Genomic DNA, 15,163 nt, shown 5'->3' with positions numbered 1-15,163 from the left:
TGTCTGTCTCTGTGTCTGTCCCTGTCTCTGTGTCTGTCTCTGTGTCCCTGTCTTTCTGTCTCTTTCTGTGTCACCATTGCTCTGCCTCTTTGTCTCTCTCTGTCGGGGCATGTCTCCCCATCTCCGTCTCTCTTCCTGTGTTTCTGCCTCTGTCTGTGTGTCTGTGCTGCTGTCTCTGGGCGTCTGCACTGTGCCTCTCCCTGTCTCTGCGGGGTGGCGTGTGCAGGGTGGGTGCTCTCTGGGCCCAGCCCTGCCCTTCTGTGCCTCCAGGAACAAGATCCTGATCTTCGGACTGTTTGAGGAGACGGCCCTGGCTGCCTTCCTGTCCTACTGCCCTGGCATGGATGTGGCCCTGCGCATGTACCCTCTCAAGTGAGTGCCCCGCTGCCCCCAGCCCTGCCCACACCAGCACCTGCCACGGAGCCTTCCCTTAGACTCAGTCTGAACCTCAGGCCCCACCTCCCCTGGTGTCCCCACTGCAGTCCCCGTTCTGATGCCCCCAAGTCTCCCCCATGGGCTGCTCCTACCACGGGTTACTCCGCAGACCCCAGGCCCCAGCCCTACCCAGGGCACCCTCCACCTGTGAGCACGAAGGGTCCTGGGAGACTGCCCCACCGCGTCCCCGCCACGTGCCCTCCTGTCCCCTGAAGCTCTGCCTCTCGTTAGAGCCCCGCACTCAAGCCCTCCTGCTCTCCCCTCCACAGGCCCAGCTGGTGGTTCTGTGCCTTCCCCTACAGTTTCCTCATCTTCGTCTACGACGAAATCCGCAAACTCATCCTGCGCAGGAACCCAGGGGGTGAGGGGGCTCGGCAAAGCGGCCAAGGGGGGCGGGGGACAGCAGGGTCTCAGGCGGCTGGTCCCAGGCTCCCCTCGCCCTGCTGGATGGCTCTGCCGCCCAGTTGCCACTCTTCTCTCTCTTCCCATCTCTCCAGGCCTCCGCTCTGTCTTCTCACGGGTCTCTGTCTGTGTGGTTTCCTTGTCTCTCTCCCTCTCTGTCCCTCTCTCTGTTGGGTGGCTCACCTTGCCTATCTCTCTCCATCTCTTACTCTGTCTCTTTCTTTCCTTCTTTGTCTCTCCAGGTTGGGTGGAGAAGGAAACCTACTACTGACCTCAGCCCCACCACATCGCCCGTCTCTTCCCTGTCCCCCAAGCCCAGGACCACCCCTGCCAGTCCCCCCCCATTTTGTATTCTGTGGGGAGGAGCCCTCTCTCCCCATGGCCCCACCTTGGCCCCCACCCCCTCCACTATCTCCTGACACCCCTACTCTGGCTGGCATCTCTCCCCTGCCCCCTGCCTCTCTCCTCTCTCTTTTCTGTGTCAGTTTCTCTCCCTTTCCTCACCCCTCTATCCATTTCTCCGGCCCCAGCCACCTCCCTGGGCTCTTTTTTACTCCCTTTCAGCCCCTCGGCTGATGCTGTCTCTGGTTCTGGACAATTATCAAATATATCAGTGGGGAGAGAGAAGCAGTGTGTGTGTCGTGCCTGCTTTCTGGACAGGGACTGTGGCCGGGATGGCCGGGATGGCATCCCCTCTGCTGGGGCGCATTGCCAGGCGATTCTCAAAACCTCAGGAAATTAGCCTGGCACTGGCTTGAAAGTCACCGAATCTCAGAGCCATCTAATCACGGAGTTTTCAACTCCACGAAACTCAGAGCAGCTTGAATTCGCCCGGCGATGGGATTGTGGAATCAGAACAGGGGAAAGGGAGGGGAAGCAGATGTGGGATGGTGACTGGGAGCCTCTCCTATAGGAGTAGGACCCAGGGGACACAATGCTGATGATGATGGTGATGACAGTGATTCACTGAGTGCCCGCTATGTGCTCTGCCCACTTCTAAGCACTCTGCACAAGGTGCACATTAAATATGCACAGAGAGGCCGGGCGCGGTGGCTCAAGCCTGTAATCCCAGCACTTTGGGAGGCCGAGACGGGTGGATCACGAGGTCAGGAGATCAAGACCATCCTGGCTAACACGGTGAAACCCCGTCTCTACTAAAAAATACAAAAAACTAGCCGGGCGAGGTGGCGGGGGCCTGTAGTCCCAGCTACTCTGGAGGCTGAGGCAGGAGAATGGTGTGAACCCGGGAGGCGGAGCTTGCAGTGAGCTGAGATCCGGCCACTGCACTCCAGCCTGGGCGACAGAGCCAGACTCCGTCTCAAAAAAAAATAATAAAAATAAATAAATAAATAAATATGCACAGAGAGGAGAAGTAATTTGCACACAGCTAAGAAGAGACACATCTGGGATTTGAACCAAGGCTGTCCAAAGTTCTAGGTCGCTACGCTATTCTCTCATTTTATTGAGATAAACTTTCATACAGTGCAGTGCACACATCTTAAGGCTACAGCTCAATGATTTTAAAGTTGCATCTGCAGGCCAGGTGCCGTGGCTCCCGCCTGTAATCCCAGCCCTTTGGGAGGCCCAGGAGGGCAGGTCACTTGAGGTCAGGAGTACGAGACCAGCCTGGCCAACATGGTGAAACCCCGTCTCTACTACAAATACAAAATATAGCCGGGCATGGTGGCACTCACCTATAATCCCAGCTACTTGGGAGGCTGAGGCAGGAGAATGGTGTGAACCTGAGAGGCGGAGTTTGCAGTGAGCCGAGATCACGCTACTGCACTCCAGCCTGGGCGACAAAGCGAGACTCTGTCTCAAAAAAAATAAAAAATAAAAATAAAAATTGCTGGGCATGGTGGTGCATGCCTGTAATCCCAGCTACTCGGGAGGCAAAGGCAGGTGAATTGCTTGAACCCGGGAGGCAGAGGTTGAGTGAGACTCCGTCTCAGGAAAAAAAAAGAAAAAAAAAAGTTGCATCTGCAAAGCTACCACCCAGATCAAGGCATAGAACCTTTCCCTCCACCCAGAAAGTTCACCGGAGCCCTCCAGTCGCCTCCCCTCCAGAGGCAAGAGCTGATCTGGTTTCTGTCACCACACGTCAGTTGTGCCTGTTCTTGAGCTTCATACAAACGAAACCTTACAGCATGTCATCTCTGTGTCTGGCTCCTTGTTCTCAGCATTATGTCTATAGGAGTCATCCATATTGTCACCTGTATCTGTGGCCCCTTCCTTATCATTCCATAACACAACTTGTCTATTCTCCTGTTGAGGGACTTTGGGGTTTCCAGTTCGGGGCTATTACAATTGGTGCTGCTAGGGACAGGAACATTCTAGTCATGTCGTTTTTTGTTTTTTGTTTTTTTTGAAACGGAGTCTTGCTTTGTCGCCCAGGCTGGAGTGCAGTAGCACCATCTCAGCTCACTGCAGCCTTCACCTCCTGGGTTCAAGCGATTCTCCTGCCTCAGCCTCCCAAGTAGCTGGGACTACAGGTGCCTGCCACCACGCCTGGCTAGTTTTTGCATTTTTAGTAGAGACTGGGTTTTGCCATGTTGGCCAGGCTGGTCTCAAACTCCTGACCTCAAGTGATCCACCCACCAACACGGTGAAACCGTCTCTACTAAAAATGCAAAAACTAGCCGGGCGTGGTGGCAGGCACCTGTAATCCCAGCTACTCAGGAGGCTGAGGCAGGAGAATCACTGGAACCTGGGAGGTGGAGGTTGCAGTGAGCCGAGGTCACGCCCCTGCACTTCAGCCTGGGTGACAGAGTGAGACCCCATCTAAAAAGAAAAAAACAAAACAGACTGGGTGCGGTGGTTCATGCCTGTAATCACAGCACTTTGGGAGGCTGAGGCAGGCAGATCACCTCAGGTTGGGAGTTCGAGACCAGCCTGACCAATATAGAGAAACCCTGTCTCTACTAAAAATACAAAATTAGCTGAGCATGGTGGCACATGCCTGTAATCCCAGCTACTTGGGAGGCTGGGGCAGAAGAATTGCTTGAACCTGGGAAGCGGAGGTTCCAGCAAGCTGAGATGGCGCCATTGCACTCCAGCCTGGGCAAGAATGAAACTCTGTCTCAAAAAAAAAACAAAAGTGGGCCGGGCGCGGTGGCTCAAGCCTGTAATCCCAGCACTTTGGGAGGCCGAGACGGGCGGATCACTAGGTCAGGAGATCGAGACCATCCTGGCGAACACGGTGAAACCCCGTCTCTACTAAAAAATACAAAAAACTAGCCGGGCGAGGCGGCGGGCGCCTGTAGTCCCAGCTACTCGGGAGGCTGAGGCAGGAGAATGGCGTAAACCCGGGGGGCGGAGCTTGCAGTGAGCTGAGATCTGGCCACTGCACTCCAGTCCGGGCGACAGAGCCAGACTCCGTCTCAAAAAAAAAAAAAAAAAAAAAAAAACAAAAGTGATCCACCCACCTCAGCCTCCTAAAGTGCTGAGATCACAGGCACGAGCCACCGCATCCAGCCCTCTAGTTGTGTCTTTTTTTTTTTTTTTTTTTTTTTGAGATGGAGTCTGGCTCTGTGGCCCAGGGTGGAGTGCAGTGGCCGGATCTCAGCTCACTGCAAGCTCCGCCTCCCGGGTTTACGCCATTCTCCTGCCTCAGCCTCCCGAGTAGCTGGGACTACAGGCGCCCGCCACCTCGCCCGGCTAGTTTTTTTTTTTTTTTTTTTTTTTGAGACGGAATCCCACTCTGTGGCCCAGGCTGGAGTGCAGTGGCCGGATCTCAGCTCACTGCAAGCTCCGCCTCCCGGATTCACGCCATTCTCCTGCCTCAGCCTCCCGAGTAGCTGGGACTACAGGCGCCCACCACCTCACCTGGCTAGTTTTTTGTATTTTTTAGTAGAGACGGGGTTTCACCGGGTTAGCCAGGACGGTCTCGATCTCCTGACCTCGTGATCCGCCCGTCTCGGCCTCCCAAAGTGCTGGGATTACAGGCTTAAGCCACCGCGCCCGGCCTTTTTTTTTTTTTTTTTTTTTTTTTTGAGACAGAATCTTGTTCTGTCGCCAGGCTGGAGTGCAGTGGCACGATCTCGGCTCACTGAAATCTCTGCCTCCTGGGTTCAAGTGATTTCCCTGCCTCAGCCTCCCGAGTAGCTGGGACTATAGGCACGCACCACCACGCCCAGCTAATTTTTGTGTTTTTAATAGAGATGGGGTTTCACCACGTTGGTCAGGCTGGTTTTGAACTCCTGACCTTGTGATCTGCCCGCCTTGGCCTCCCAAAGTGCTGGGATTACAGGCGTGAGCCACCGCGCCCGGCCCTCTAGTTGTGTCTTTTAATGACAGATGTGCATTCTGTTGGGTACGCACGTGCCTGGAAGTGGAATCGCTGGTTCATGGGATAGACTATGTTTAGCTTTCATGGACGCTGCCAGACCTTTTCCAAAGTTCGAGTGCCATTCTGCGTCCAACAGCGTAAGGAAGCAGCAGCTGCTCCACATCCCCTCTCCACTGGGAATTGTCAGTCCTTTTCATCTTCATTTTCGCCACCTTGGTGGGGCAGCGAATCCATTTCTCTCGAGGCAGTCTTCCTAACACAGCCCAGGGAGGCAAATCAGAGGAGGGGCTGGGGCCAGGCCTGGGCCTACCTGCCTTCCAATGCCAGTGTCTGGGTGGCCGGGATGCTGAGCGCAAGTGTGAGTGGGTGAGTGTGCAAGTGCATGTACACACCCACCGCACAAGACAATGGCTGAGGGAGAAGCTTCCAAATCTGAGGGGGAAAGGCAGTTGGAGGGCAGCGGCCACGTGCGCTGGACACCCCTCATGACCCCAGGGTACAGTCTGATCCCGGTAGGGGCTACATGAGCCCAGACCTCTCCTAGGAAACCCACAAATACTGCTTTATCTATCTGGTGCAAGGGAAGAGACGCTCCCATAGACAGGTGGGGAGACTGAGGCCCAGAGAGGGGAGGGCCTTCCTTGAGGTCACACAGCAGGGACAGTGACCCCAGGTTTCTGGCTGAATGCACTAAGGTCTTTCTGCTCTCCCAGCACCACTTCCTTGGGGATCCCAGGAGGCAGGGAGGAGACCTCAGGCTGGAGGGATCCATTTTTTTTTTTTTTTTTTTTTTTGAGACAGGGTCTCATTCTGTCACCCAGGCTGGAGTACAGTGGCACAGTCACAGCTCACTGCAACCTCTGCCTCCTGGGTTCAAGTGACTCTCCTGACTCAGCCTTCCCAGTAGCTGGGATTACAGGCGCGCACCATCACGCGCAGCTAATTTTTTTTTTTTTTTTTGTATGTTTAGTAAAGATGGGGTTTCACCATGTCGGGCAGGCTGCTCTCGAACTCCTGGCCTTAAGTGATCCGCCCACCTTGGCCTCCCAAAGTGCTGGGATTACAGGCGTGAGCCACCACACCCTGCCTGGAACTCACAATCTTCTTGGGTGTTCCCTCATCTCCCAGCACACCACCCGCCTACTCCCCTAATTCAGGGCCCATCTGCCAAAGGCCCCTTCTCTCAGGGACCCCATCTCTCACCATCTCTCATGATGTATCTGCCTTAGGCCCTCCTCTCCCACATTGCCCCTGTGTCCAGGCCCCATCTCCTGAAATTCCCTTATTCAAAGTCCCCCCCCCGACCCTCCCACTCCTAGGGCCCCTCCTGCAATGTCCTTGCCCCTCAGACTCCACTGTCCCCCACCCCATCTCCCACCATGGCCCATGCTGTTCGATACCTCCAGGCCTCTGCCGCTATGTTCTCTGCTCAGAACAAAGACCAGTGGGTTTTGGAATGAAATTGCTTTCATTCCGTTCCTATAAGGAAACCCAATAGCTCTCATATCAAAAGTTAATCCTGGATCTCCCACAGCCGGCCATGGAAGAGGCAGCTGGAGCTCTGTCCCAATTCTATTCTCCAAGCTCTGTCTTTCCATGGAGGTTCTTCCAAGGGCTACCTCTGTTGCTCTGGCCCTTTGAATTCAGATGCTGCTCCCCTATTCCTGCTCGGGGGTAATCGTGCAATTGCACTCCTCATTTGGCGTTTTGTTTTGAGATAGGGTCTCACTCTGTCGCCCAGGTTGAAGTGCAGTGGCACGCTCTTGGCTCACTGCAACCTCCGCCTCCTGGGTTCAAATGATTCTCCTGCCTCAGCCTCCCAAGTAGCTGGGATTACAGGCATGTATATTTTTTTTAGTGGAGATGGGCTTTCGCCATGTTGGCCAGGCTGGTCTTGAACTCCTGACCTCAAGTGATCCACCCGCCTGGGCCTCCCATAATTGCTGGGATTACAGGTGTGAGACACCACACCCGGCCCCGCAGTCAAAGGAGTAGGATTTTCAAGTTTGAATCCTAGTTAGAAAACCTGATTCCAGGCCAGGTGCGATGGCTCACGCGTGTAATCCCAGCACTTTGGGAGGCTGAGGCTTAGGTGGGCGAATCACGAGGTCGGAGTTCAAGACCAGCCTGACCAACGTGGTGAAACCCCGTCTCTACTGAAAATACAAAAATTAGCCAGGCATGGTGGCACGCACCTGTAATCCCAGCTACTTAGGAGGCCGAGGCAGCAGAATCGCTTGAACCCAGGAGGCGGAGGTTGCAATGAGCAGACATTGTGCCACTGCACTCCAGCTGGAACAACAGAGCGAAACTCCGTCTCAAAAATGAAAAAGAAAACCCGATTCCACTAAAAGCCTGGGGGTGACAAAGAGGAAATAAATAGTAACTAGCCAATCTGATCTTCAAAGTGTAACTCTTCCATCTTCAGTGTGGGGCCCTTGCAAAGGGCTTCCCTGCCTATTGCGCCACCAGCCCCTTGGACAGGGCCATCTTCCCCCCACCTCCTGGGAACGCCTTCCAGCAGGCTTCCAAGCACAAACCCTGAAGTGCCGTAGATCTTGGAAGACAAGACCTGGGCCTAAAAGAGTCACTTGGGGCCAGGCACAGTGGCTCATGCCTGTAATCCCAGCACATTGGGAGGCTGAGGTGGACGAATCCCAAGGTCAGGAGTTCGAGACCAACCTAGCCAACATGGTGAAACCCCGTCTTTACTAAAAATACAAAAAATTAGCTGGGCATAGTGGTGCACGCCTGTAATCCCAGCTAGTTGGGAGGCTGAGGCAGGAAAATCGCTTGAACTCAGGAGGCAGAGGTTGCAGTGAGCTGAGATTGTGCCATTGTACTCCAGCCTGGGCAACAAGAGTGAGACTCCATCCCAGAAAAACCCACAAAACTTCCCAACCTTTTCTCTTTCCCAATTTCACTCCCTCCTGTCCAAAGGTGTGTGTGTTTGCAGGTGGGGGGGGGGGGGGGGGGGTGGCGGTGCGGAGGTGTCCCTAGTCCCAACTCATTCATCTTTGGGACTCCACAAAGTGGGGCAGGGGGCAACCTCAGATACCCCTCCAGCAACCATGACCCACTCACTAGCCTCAATCTCTTGAGGAAGGAATCAATTCCCACAAACTCTCTAAATCTTTCTACTCAAAATGTGGTCCATGGACCAGCGGCATCAGCATCACCTGGGAACTCAGAAATGCGAATTATGGGCTCCACCCCAGACTTGCTGAATGAGAACATCTGGGGTGGGGCCCAGGAGTCTGCTTTAGCAAGCCCTCTAGTTGTTTTTTTATGCCCTCTAGAGTCAGAACGACAGCTCTGCACGGTCCCCATTGTGCCCTGCCTGGGATAGTACACAACACCCTCTTCTGCCATTAGAGCTCCCATAACGCCCTCTTTCCTGACAGCGCACCTGCACCCTCCTGAAACTACAGGTCCCACAATGCCCAGAGGTGCGCGCCGTCACTTTCTGGGATTGTATCTCCCAAGGTGTCTTGCGAGTCAGACCGCCATCATGGCGCCCACCCTCCCAGCCACCGTCAGGACTACAACTCCCACAATGATCGGCGGCAGAACTACAGTCCCCAGCTGCTCCCGAGCGGCGCCACGTCGACTCCGCTGGGTGGGGCCGGCCTCGGGCGGGGCCGGCGGGGTCTGCAGGGTACCCGGCTGGTTACAGCAGCTCTACCCCTCACGACGCAGACATGGCAGCCCAGAAGGACCAGCAGAAAGATGTCGAGGCGGAAGGGCTGAGCGCCACGTGAGCGAGCCGGCTCTAGGCCCTCGGACCCGAGGCCCGGGAGTCCGGGACCCTGGCCCCCTCCTCCCTCGAGTGCCCGGAGTCCCAGCCCCGAGACGCACAAGCGCTGGCCCCGGTCTCCTCTAATGGGACCCTGGCGTCTGGGCCCCTACCCCCCTCCCCGCCTGCGATTCAGTAATCTGGGGTCCCGGGAGGGAGTCCAAGCCCCCTTAAACCCCTTCTTTTGCGGGGGTCTGAGGCTCCATCCCGGTCCACCACTGACCCGGCCCCACCCCTCGCAGGACCCTGCTGCCGAAGCTGATTCCCTCCGGTGCAGGCCGGGAGTGGCTGGAGCGGCGCCGCGCGACTATCCGGCCGTGGGGCACCTTCGTGGACCAGCAGCGTTTCTCACGGCCCCGCAACCTGGGCGAGCTGTGCCAGCGCCTCGTACGCAACGTGGAGTACTACCAGAGCAACTATGTGTTCGTGTTCCTGGGCCTCATCCTGTACTGCGTGTGAGTGCATCCCGGGCCCTGCACCCGCACTAGCCCCGACCGGGTGGACCCCTCCTCTCACAGCTCAGGCCCCGCCCTTCAGCGCCCGGGCCCTCCTCTCACCACCCAGGCCCCCCTCCTACTGCCCAGGCCCCTCCCCTCACCGCCCAGGCCCCTCCTCTCACCGCCCAGGCCGGCCCCGCCCCCAAGGATTGGCTCTGCTAGACCTACTTTGTCACCAAAGGGCCAGGTCCCTACCCCACCATCACCCTGGCCAGGATGCAGTGTGACTGAATGTCACCTGGCCCTCCCTGGTCTCCAGAATGTAGCTTGCCTCCCGCCGGTGGAGAAGGCCAGGGCTCCCTGGCTGACCAGCCCCAGCTGCCTAACCGCTGCCTCCCTGCACTCCTCCTCCAGGGTGACGTCCCCTATGTTGCTGGTGGCTCTGGCTGTCTTTTTCGGCGCCTGTTACATTCTCTATCTGCGCACCTTGCAGTCCAAGCTTGTGCTTTTTGGTGAGAAACCCCCTGCCCAGATGAATCCTTGGTCCCTCGAATCTTGGTCTTTTGGGATGCAAACCTCAGACCCCAAATCCAAGTCCTTCAAAACCCAAGTCCGCCGAAGCCTAGATGTACACTAGATCTCCCAAACCTGATCCTTTAAAAATCTCAGACACAACCGATGCTCCCATCGAGTCTCAGCCCCCTCAAATTGCTATTCCTCAAACCTAGGCTCCACCTGGCTGCTGTGCCTTAAACCTACTCCTCTTCAAACCACATGACTCCTCCCCTCTCTCCTCCCCTTGCCGCTTTCTGCGGCAAGCATCAGCTGCAGGTGCCCACACTGGACACCAGGTGGCGAACTTACACTGGCCTAGATCTGTTCCCGTTTCTTTTCCTGCTTTCTGGGATGTGACCAGAAAGAACTTGGAACTTGGGGAAGCTGAGGAGTGTGTTTCATGTGGTTCCCAGACTAGTACCAAGGACCACTGGGAGAACAAAATGCCAGGGGAAATTCCCCCCAGGGGAAAATCAAGGTTTGGAGTGGGGTCAGGGAGTTGGGATTGGGCTGTCAGGTAGACCTGAAGGCCAGGCTCTTCAGGGGCCTGCAAGTTATGTGCATGACGGGCTTAGGGGGAGGGAGCGCCTGCAGCACAGGCACCAGAGCATGCAGACCCCATCCCTGAGACTTCTATGGGAAGCGTGAAGTTGGTATTTTTATGTGAAATCATTCACTTTGCCAGCCACAAATCACATCCTTGTAAAACATCTCAAAACAAACACACATCCACAGGTCAGATTTGGCCCTTGGGCCACCAGTTTGAGACCCCTGGTCTGCGTGAGGGTTGCAGCAGGAGAGCCCTAGTCTAGGGAGCAGGAAGCTGGGATCCCAGGAACTTCCTGGAGGATGTGGGGCAGAGGGCAGAGCGTGGGGCTGAGGCAGGCGAGGATGGTGTGCTGTGTTCTGGAGGGCAGTGAGGACACCAGGGGAGCAGGGTGACCCCAGGACCTGGAGGGCCTTGGCATGAGGAGTTTGGATTTGATCCTGAGGACCTGAAGCTTATACAGATTGTTGGGGGGCAGCAGGGGTTACTCTGGGAGAGGGCATGAAGGGTCGGAACAGCGCCCCAATGCCATCTGCTTTCAGGCCGAGAGGTGAGCCCAGCGCATCAGTACGCTCTGGCTGGAGGCATCTCCTTCCCCTTCTTCTGGCTGGCTGGTGCGGGCTCGGCCGTCTTCTGGGTGCTGGGTGAGTACAGGGTCTGAGCAGCTGGGGTGGATGGTGGGGGCCAGGTACAGGAGCATGGCCCTGAGCTGCCGGCTTTCCTGCAGGAGCCACCCTGGTGGTCATCGGCTCCCATGCTGCCTTCCACCAGATTGAGGCTGTGGACGGGGAGGAGCTGCAGATGGAACCCGTGTGAGGTGTCTTCTGGGACCTGCCAGCCTCCCGGGCCAGCTGCCCCGCCCCTGCCTACTCCTGTCCTGCACAGCTCTGCTGCTCGGGCCCATAGCGCCGTCCCATCACAAGCCCGGGGAGGGATCCCGCCTTTGAAAATAAAGCTGTTACGGGTGTCATTCAGGAAATACTCCCCTAGCATCTTCTGTGGGTCTCTATGGGTGCAGCTGGGAATACTGTGCAGATCAGGGTTGGGGTGGAACCTGGGGTGTGGGCAAGATGATAAGGTAAACAGGTAAAATATTAATGGGATGCCCAATGGTGGTGAGTGCTGAGGAGGAGAAAAGAGTTGAGAAGGACAGTGTGCCGGGGGTCCCCGAGACCACCCCCGGGTTTGATGGTTCTCTAGGACTCGGGAATCAGAGAGCACCCCAGGTTTGATGGTTCTCTAGGACTTGAGAATCAGAGAGCACCCCAGGTTTGATGGTTCTCTAGGACTTGGGAATCAGAGCACCCCAGGTTTGATGGTTTTCTAGGACTCGGGAATCAGAGAGCACCCCAGGTTTGATGGTTCTCTAGGGCTTGGGAATCAGAGCACCCCAGGTTTGATGGTTCTCTAGGACTTGGGAATCAGAGCACCCCAGGTTTGATGGTTCTCTAGGACTCGGGAATCAGAGAGCACCCCAGGTTTGATGGTTCTGTAGGACTTGGGAATCAGAGCACCCCAGGTTTGATGGTTCTCTAGGACTTGGGAATCAGAGCACCCCAGGTTTGATGGTTCTCTAGGACTCGGGAATCAGAGAGCACCCCAGGTTTGATGGTTCTCTAGGACTCGGGAATCAGAGAGCACCCCAGGTTTGATGGTTCTCTAGGACTCGGGAATCAGAGCACCCCAGGTTTGATGGTTCTCTAGGACTCGGGAATCAGAGAGCACCCCAGGTTTGATGGTTCTCTAGGACTCGGGAATCAGAGCACCCCAGGTTTGATGGTTCTCTAGGACTCGGGAATCAGAGAGCACCCCAGGTTTGATGGTTCTCTAGGACTTGGGAATCAGAGCACCCCAGGTTTGATGGTTCTCTAGGGCTTGGGAATCAGAGCACCCCAGGTTTGATGGTTCTCTAGGACTTGGGAATCAGAGCACCCCAGGTTTGATGGTTCTCTAGGACTTGGGAATCAGAGCACCCCAGGTTTGATGGTTCTCTAGGACTTGGGAATCAGAGCACCCCAGGTTTGATGGTTCTCTAGGACTTGGGAATCAGAGCACCCCAGGTTTGATGGTTCTCTAGGACTTGGGAATCAGAGCACCCCAGGTTTGATGGTTCTCTAGGACTTGGGAATCAGAGCACCCCAGGTTTGATGGTTCTCTAGGACTTGGGAATCAGTATGCAATTGCACTGATAGCTCTGATTTACTCTCATCAAAGGATATGGAGCCAAGTCAGCCAAAAGAAAAGGTACATGGAGTGAACTCAGGAAACCAGGCATGCACTTCCAGAGGCCACACCTGATTCCTCCAGCAGTGGATCATGGTGACATGTGTGAAATGTCAGCCAGGGATACTCTGATCCTAGCCTCGGCACCCTCGGTTTCATGGGGGCAGCTACAAGAGCACCTTTTCTCCAACACATACCAAAATGCCAGGCTCCCAGAAGGAAGGCCTGGGCCTGCACAAACAGCCTAGATAGACACAGCGAGCCACTCTATCAGGAAGTGATAAGACCCCTCCTGACACCCAAGTTCCCAGCCAAGGACCAGCTGTGCACCCAGGCCTGTCTAAAGACAGCAGTCTGGGGTAGAACCTGCCAGGTTAACTCTTTTCTGCACAGAGAAAGTTCTGGAGTGAGTTGCAAGTTAAAGAGGGTGACCAGAAAAGGCCTCCCTGATGTGACATTCACCAAAGACCTAAATTGAGAGAGGGAGCAGCCCAGATCCTTTGGAGGAAGAATAATTGGGGCAGAGGAAGCCACAGGGGCATAGCCCAGGAGATGGCAGCAGCCGGGAGGCTCAAGGGCAGCCAGGAGGCGGGTGTGGCTGGGGCAGATAAGCGAGAGGGACAGAGGGGGAGGCCAGGGAGCCTTGTGGGCCACGGTGAGGGCTCTGGGTTTACTCTGCATAAGATGAAAGACATACAGTTTGCTTTTGTGAGACGGGTTTTGCTTTGTTTCCCAGGCTGGTCTCAAATTCCTGGGCTCAAGTGATTCTCCCCCTGCAGCCTCCCAAAGTTCTGGGAGTACTGGTGTGAGCCACTATGTTCAGCCCAGTTTGCTTCTTGCCTTTTCTTTTTTGAGACAGAGTCTCACTTTATGGCCCAGGATGGAGTGCAGTGGCGTGACCACCACTCACTGCAACATCTACCTCTTGGGCTCAAGTGATCCTCCCGCCTCAGCCTCCTGAGCAGCTGGGACCACAGGTGCACGCCACCACGCCCAGCTAATTTTTTAAAAAGTTTTCGTTAGACAAGAGTCTCACTAAGTTGCCTGGCCTGGTTTCAAACTCCTGGGCTGAAGCAATCCTCCTGCCTCAGCCTCTCAAAGTGCTGGGATTACAGGCATGAGCCACCGTGCTGGGTCCAGTTTGCCTTTCATCATGAGGTGAAGACTGCCACGTGGTAGCAGTAACAAAAGAGAAACACACTTGGGAGGGAAAGTGCCAGGCAGATGAATACAACGGAGGTGGCTGAGAGGGCCTGAGAAGTGATTTTATTTTTTATTTTTATTTATTTTTTTGAGATGGAGTCTGTCTGTGTTTCCCAGGCTGGAGTACAATGGCACAATCTCGGCTCACTGTAACCTCCACCTCCCAGATTCAAGCTGTTCTGCCTCAGTCTCCCGAGTAGCTGGGATTACAGGTGCCCACCAACAGGCCTGGCTAATTTTTGCATTTTTATGTTTTAATTTTTTTGAGATGGAGTTTCGCTCTTGTTGCCCAGGCTGGAGTGCAATGGTGCGATCTCGGCTCACTGCAACCTCCGCCTCCTGGGTTCAAGTGATTCTCCTGCCTCAGCCTCCCGAGTAGCTGGGATTACAGGCGCCCACCACCGCGACTGGCTAATTTTTTTGTATTTTTACTAGAAATGGGGTTTCACTATGTTGCCCAGGCTGGTCTCGAACTCCTGACCTCAGGTGATCCACCCACCTTGGCCTCCCAAAGTGCTGGGATTATAGGCCTGACCCACCGTGCCTGACCAATGACTTTAGATAGGGGTGGTCTGGGAGGGCTTTCTGAGGAAATGCAAGAAGAGCTGTGGGTGGAGTTTCCCAAGAAGAGGGCCAGCAAATGCCAAGGCCTCTGGGATGCAGCCCCCCAGCCTCTCCAACCTCGTGTCTCCTCAGCGAAACCCACCTACTCATCGTTGATGCAGCACATTGGTGCTCACCCAGGGCCCGCTGATGCCCAATGTTGTTCTGGAATTCTCCTGTCAGATATGGTGGCCAGCCACACGCGGCTGCCTCAAACACAGCTGATCCAAACTGACACATGCTATGAGTGTGAAATGCGCACCAGACTTCAAAGATTTAGTGTGAAAATGGAGTAAAATATCTCATTAAGAATTTTTATAGGCTGGGCATGGGGGCTCACACCTATAATCCCAGCACTTTTGGGAGGCTGAGGCAGGCAGATCACTTGAGGCCAGGAGTTTTAGACCAGCCTGGCCAATATGGTGAAACCCTGTGTCTACTAAAAGTACAAAAATTGACCAGGCACGGTGGCTCACACCTGTAATCCTAGCACTTTGGGAGACTGAGACAGGTGGATCATGAGGTCAGGAGTTCAAGACCAGCCTGGCCAAGATGGTGAAGCCCCGTCTCTACTAAAAATACAAAAAAAATTGGCCGGGCATGGTGGCGGTCGACTGTAATCCCAGCTACTTGGGAGGCTGAGGCAGAGAATTGCTTGAACCCAGGGGCAGAGG

At 55.2% G+C, this 15,163-nt stretch overlaps 2 protein-coding genes and 1 long non-coding RNA gene across 6 annotated transcripts in view; all 3 read left to right on the top strand.

Moving 5' to 3' along the window:
* Positions 1–1,181, top strand: part of ATP1A3 (ATPase Na+/K+ transporting subunit alpha 3) — a 193,556-nt gene extending 192,375 nt beyond the window's left edge. For all 3 annotated transcript variants that reach the window (XM_050768413.1, XM_050768414.1, XM_050768415.1), the window contains 3 exons: positions 271–372; positions 705–796; positions 1,080–1,181. In XM_050768413.1, coding sequence (XP_050624370.1) covers positions 271–372; positions 705–796; positions 1,080–1,108 — 223 coding nt within the window. In that variant the 3' untranslated portion in view covers positions 1,109–1,181. The remainder of the gene's footprint in view (positions 1–270; positions 373–704; positions 797–1,079) is intronic.
* Positions 1,182–8,704: 7,523 nt separating this feature from the next.
* On the top strand, positions 8,705–11,439 carry RABAC1 (Rab acceptor 1). Its single transcript, XM_050768554.1, has 5 exons — positions 8,705–8,882; positions 9,164–9,376; positions 9,773–9,870; positions 11,003–11,104; positions 11,188–11,439. The coding sequence occupies exons 1-5, from the start codon at positions 8,827–8,829 to the stop codon at positions 11,274–11,276; spliced, it is 558 nt and encodes a 185-aa protein (XP_050624511.1). The 5' UTR covers positions 8,705–8,826; the 3' UTR covers positions 11,277–11,439.
* A 393-nt stretch (positions 11,440–11,832) lies between these two features.
* Positions 11,833–13,642, top strand: LOC126941813 (uncharacterized). Of its 2 annotated transcripts, none has more exons than XR_007721434.1 (3): positions 11,833–11,938; positions 11,980–12,315; positions 12,357–13,642. It is a non-coding gene; the product is annotated as an uncharacterized LOC126941813 (long non-coding RNA). The 2 variants fall into 2 exon arrangements; XR_007721435.1 differs by having other exon boundaries at positions 11,835–11,895.
* The last annotated feature ends 1,521 nt before the right edge of the window (positions 13,643–15,163 follow it).

Source organism: Macaca thibetana, chromosome 19 (genome assembly GCF_024542745.1).
Source record: "Macaca thibetana thibetana isolate TM-01 chromosome 19, ASM2454274v1, whole genome shotgun sequence".
Lineage (NCBI taxonomy): Eukaryota > Metazoa > Chordata > Mammalia > Primates > Cercopithecidae > Macaca > Macaca thibetana.
The sequence above is the reverse complement of the archived record's forward strand: the minus strand, read 5'-3'. Positions and strand labels throughout refer to the sequence as shown.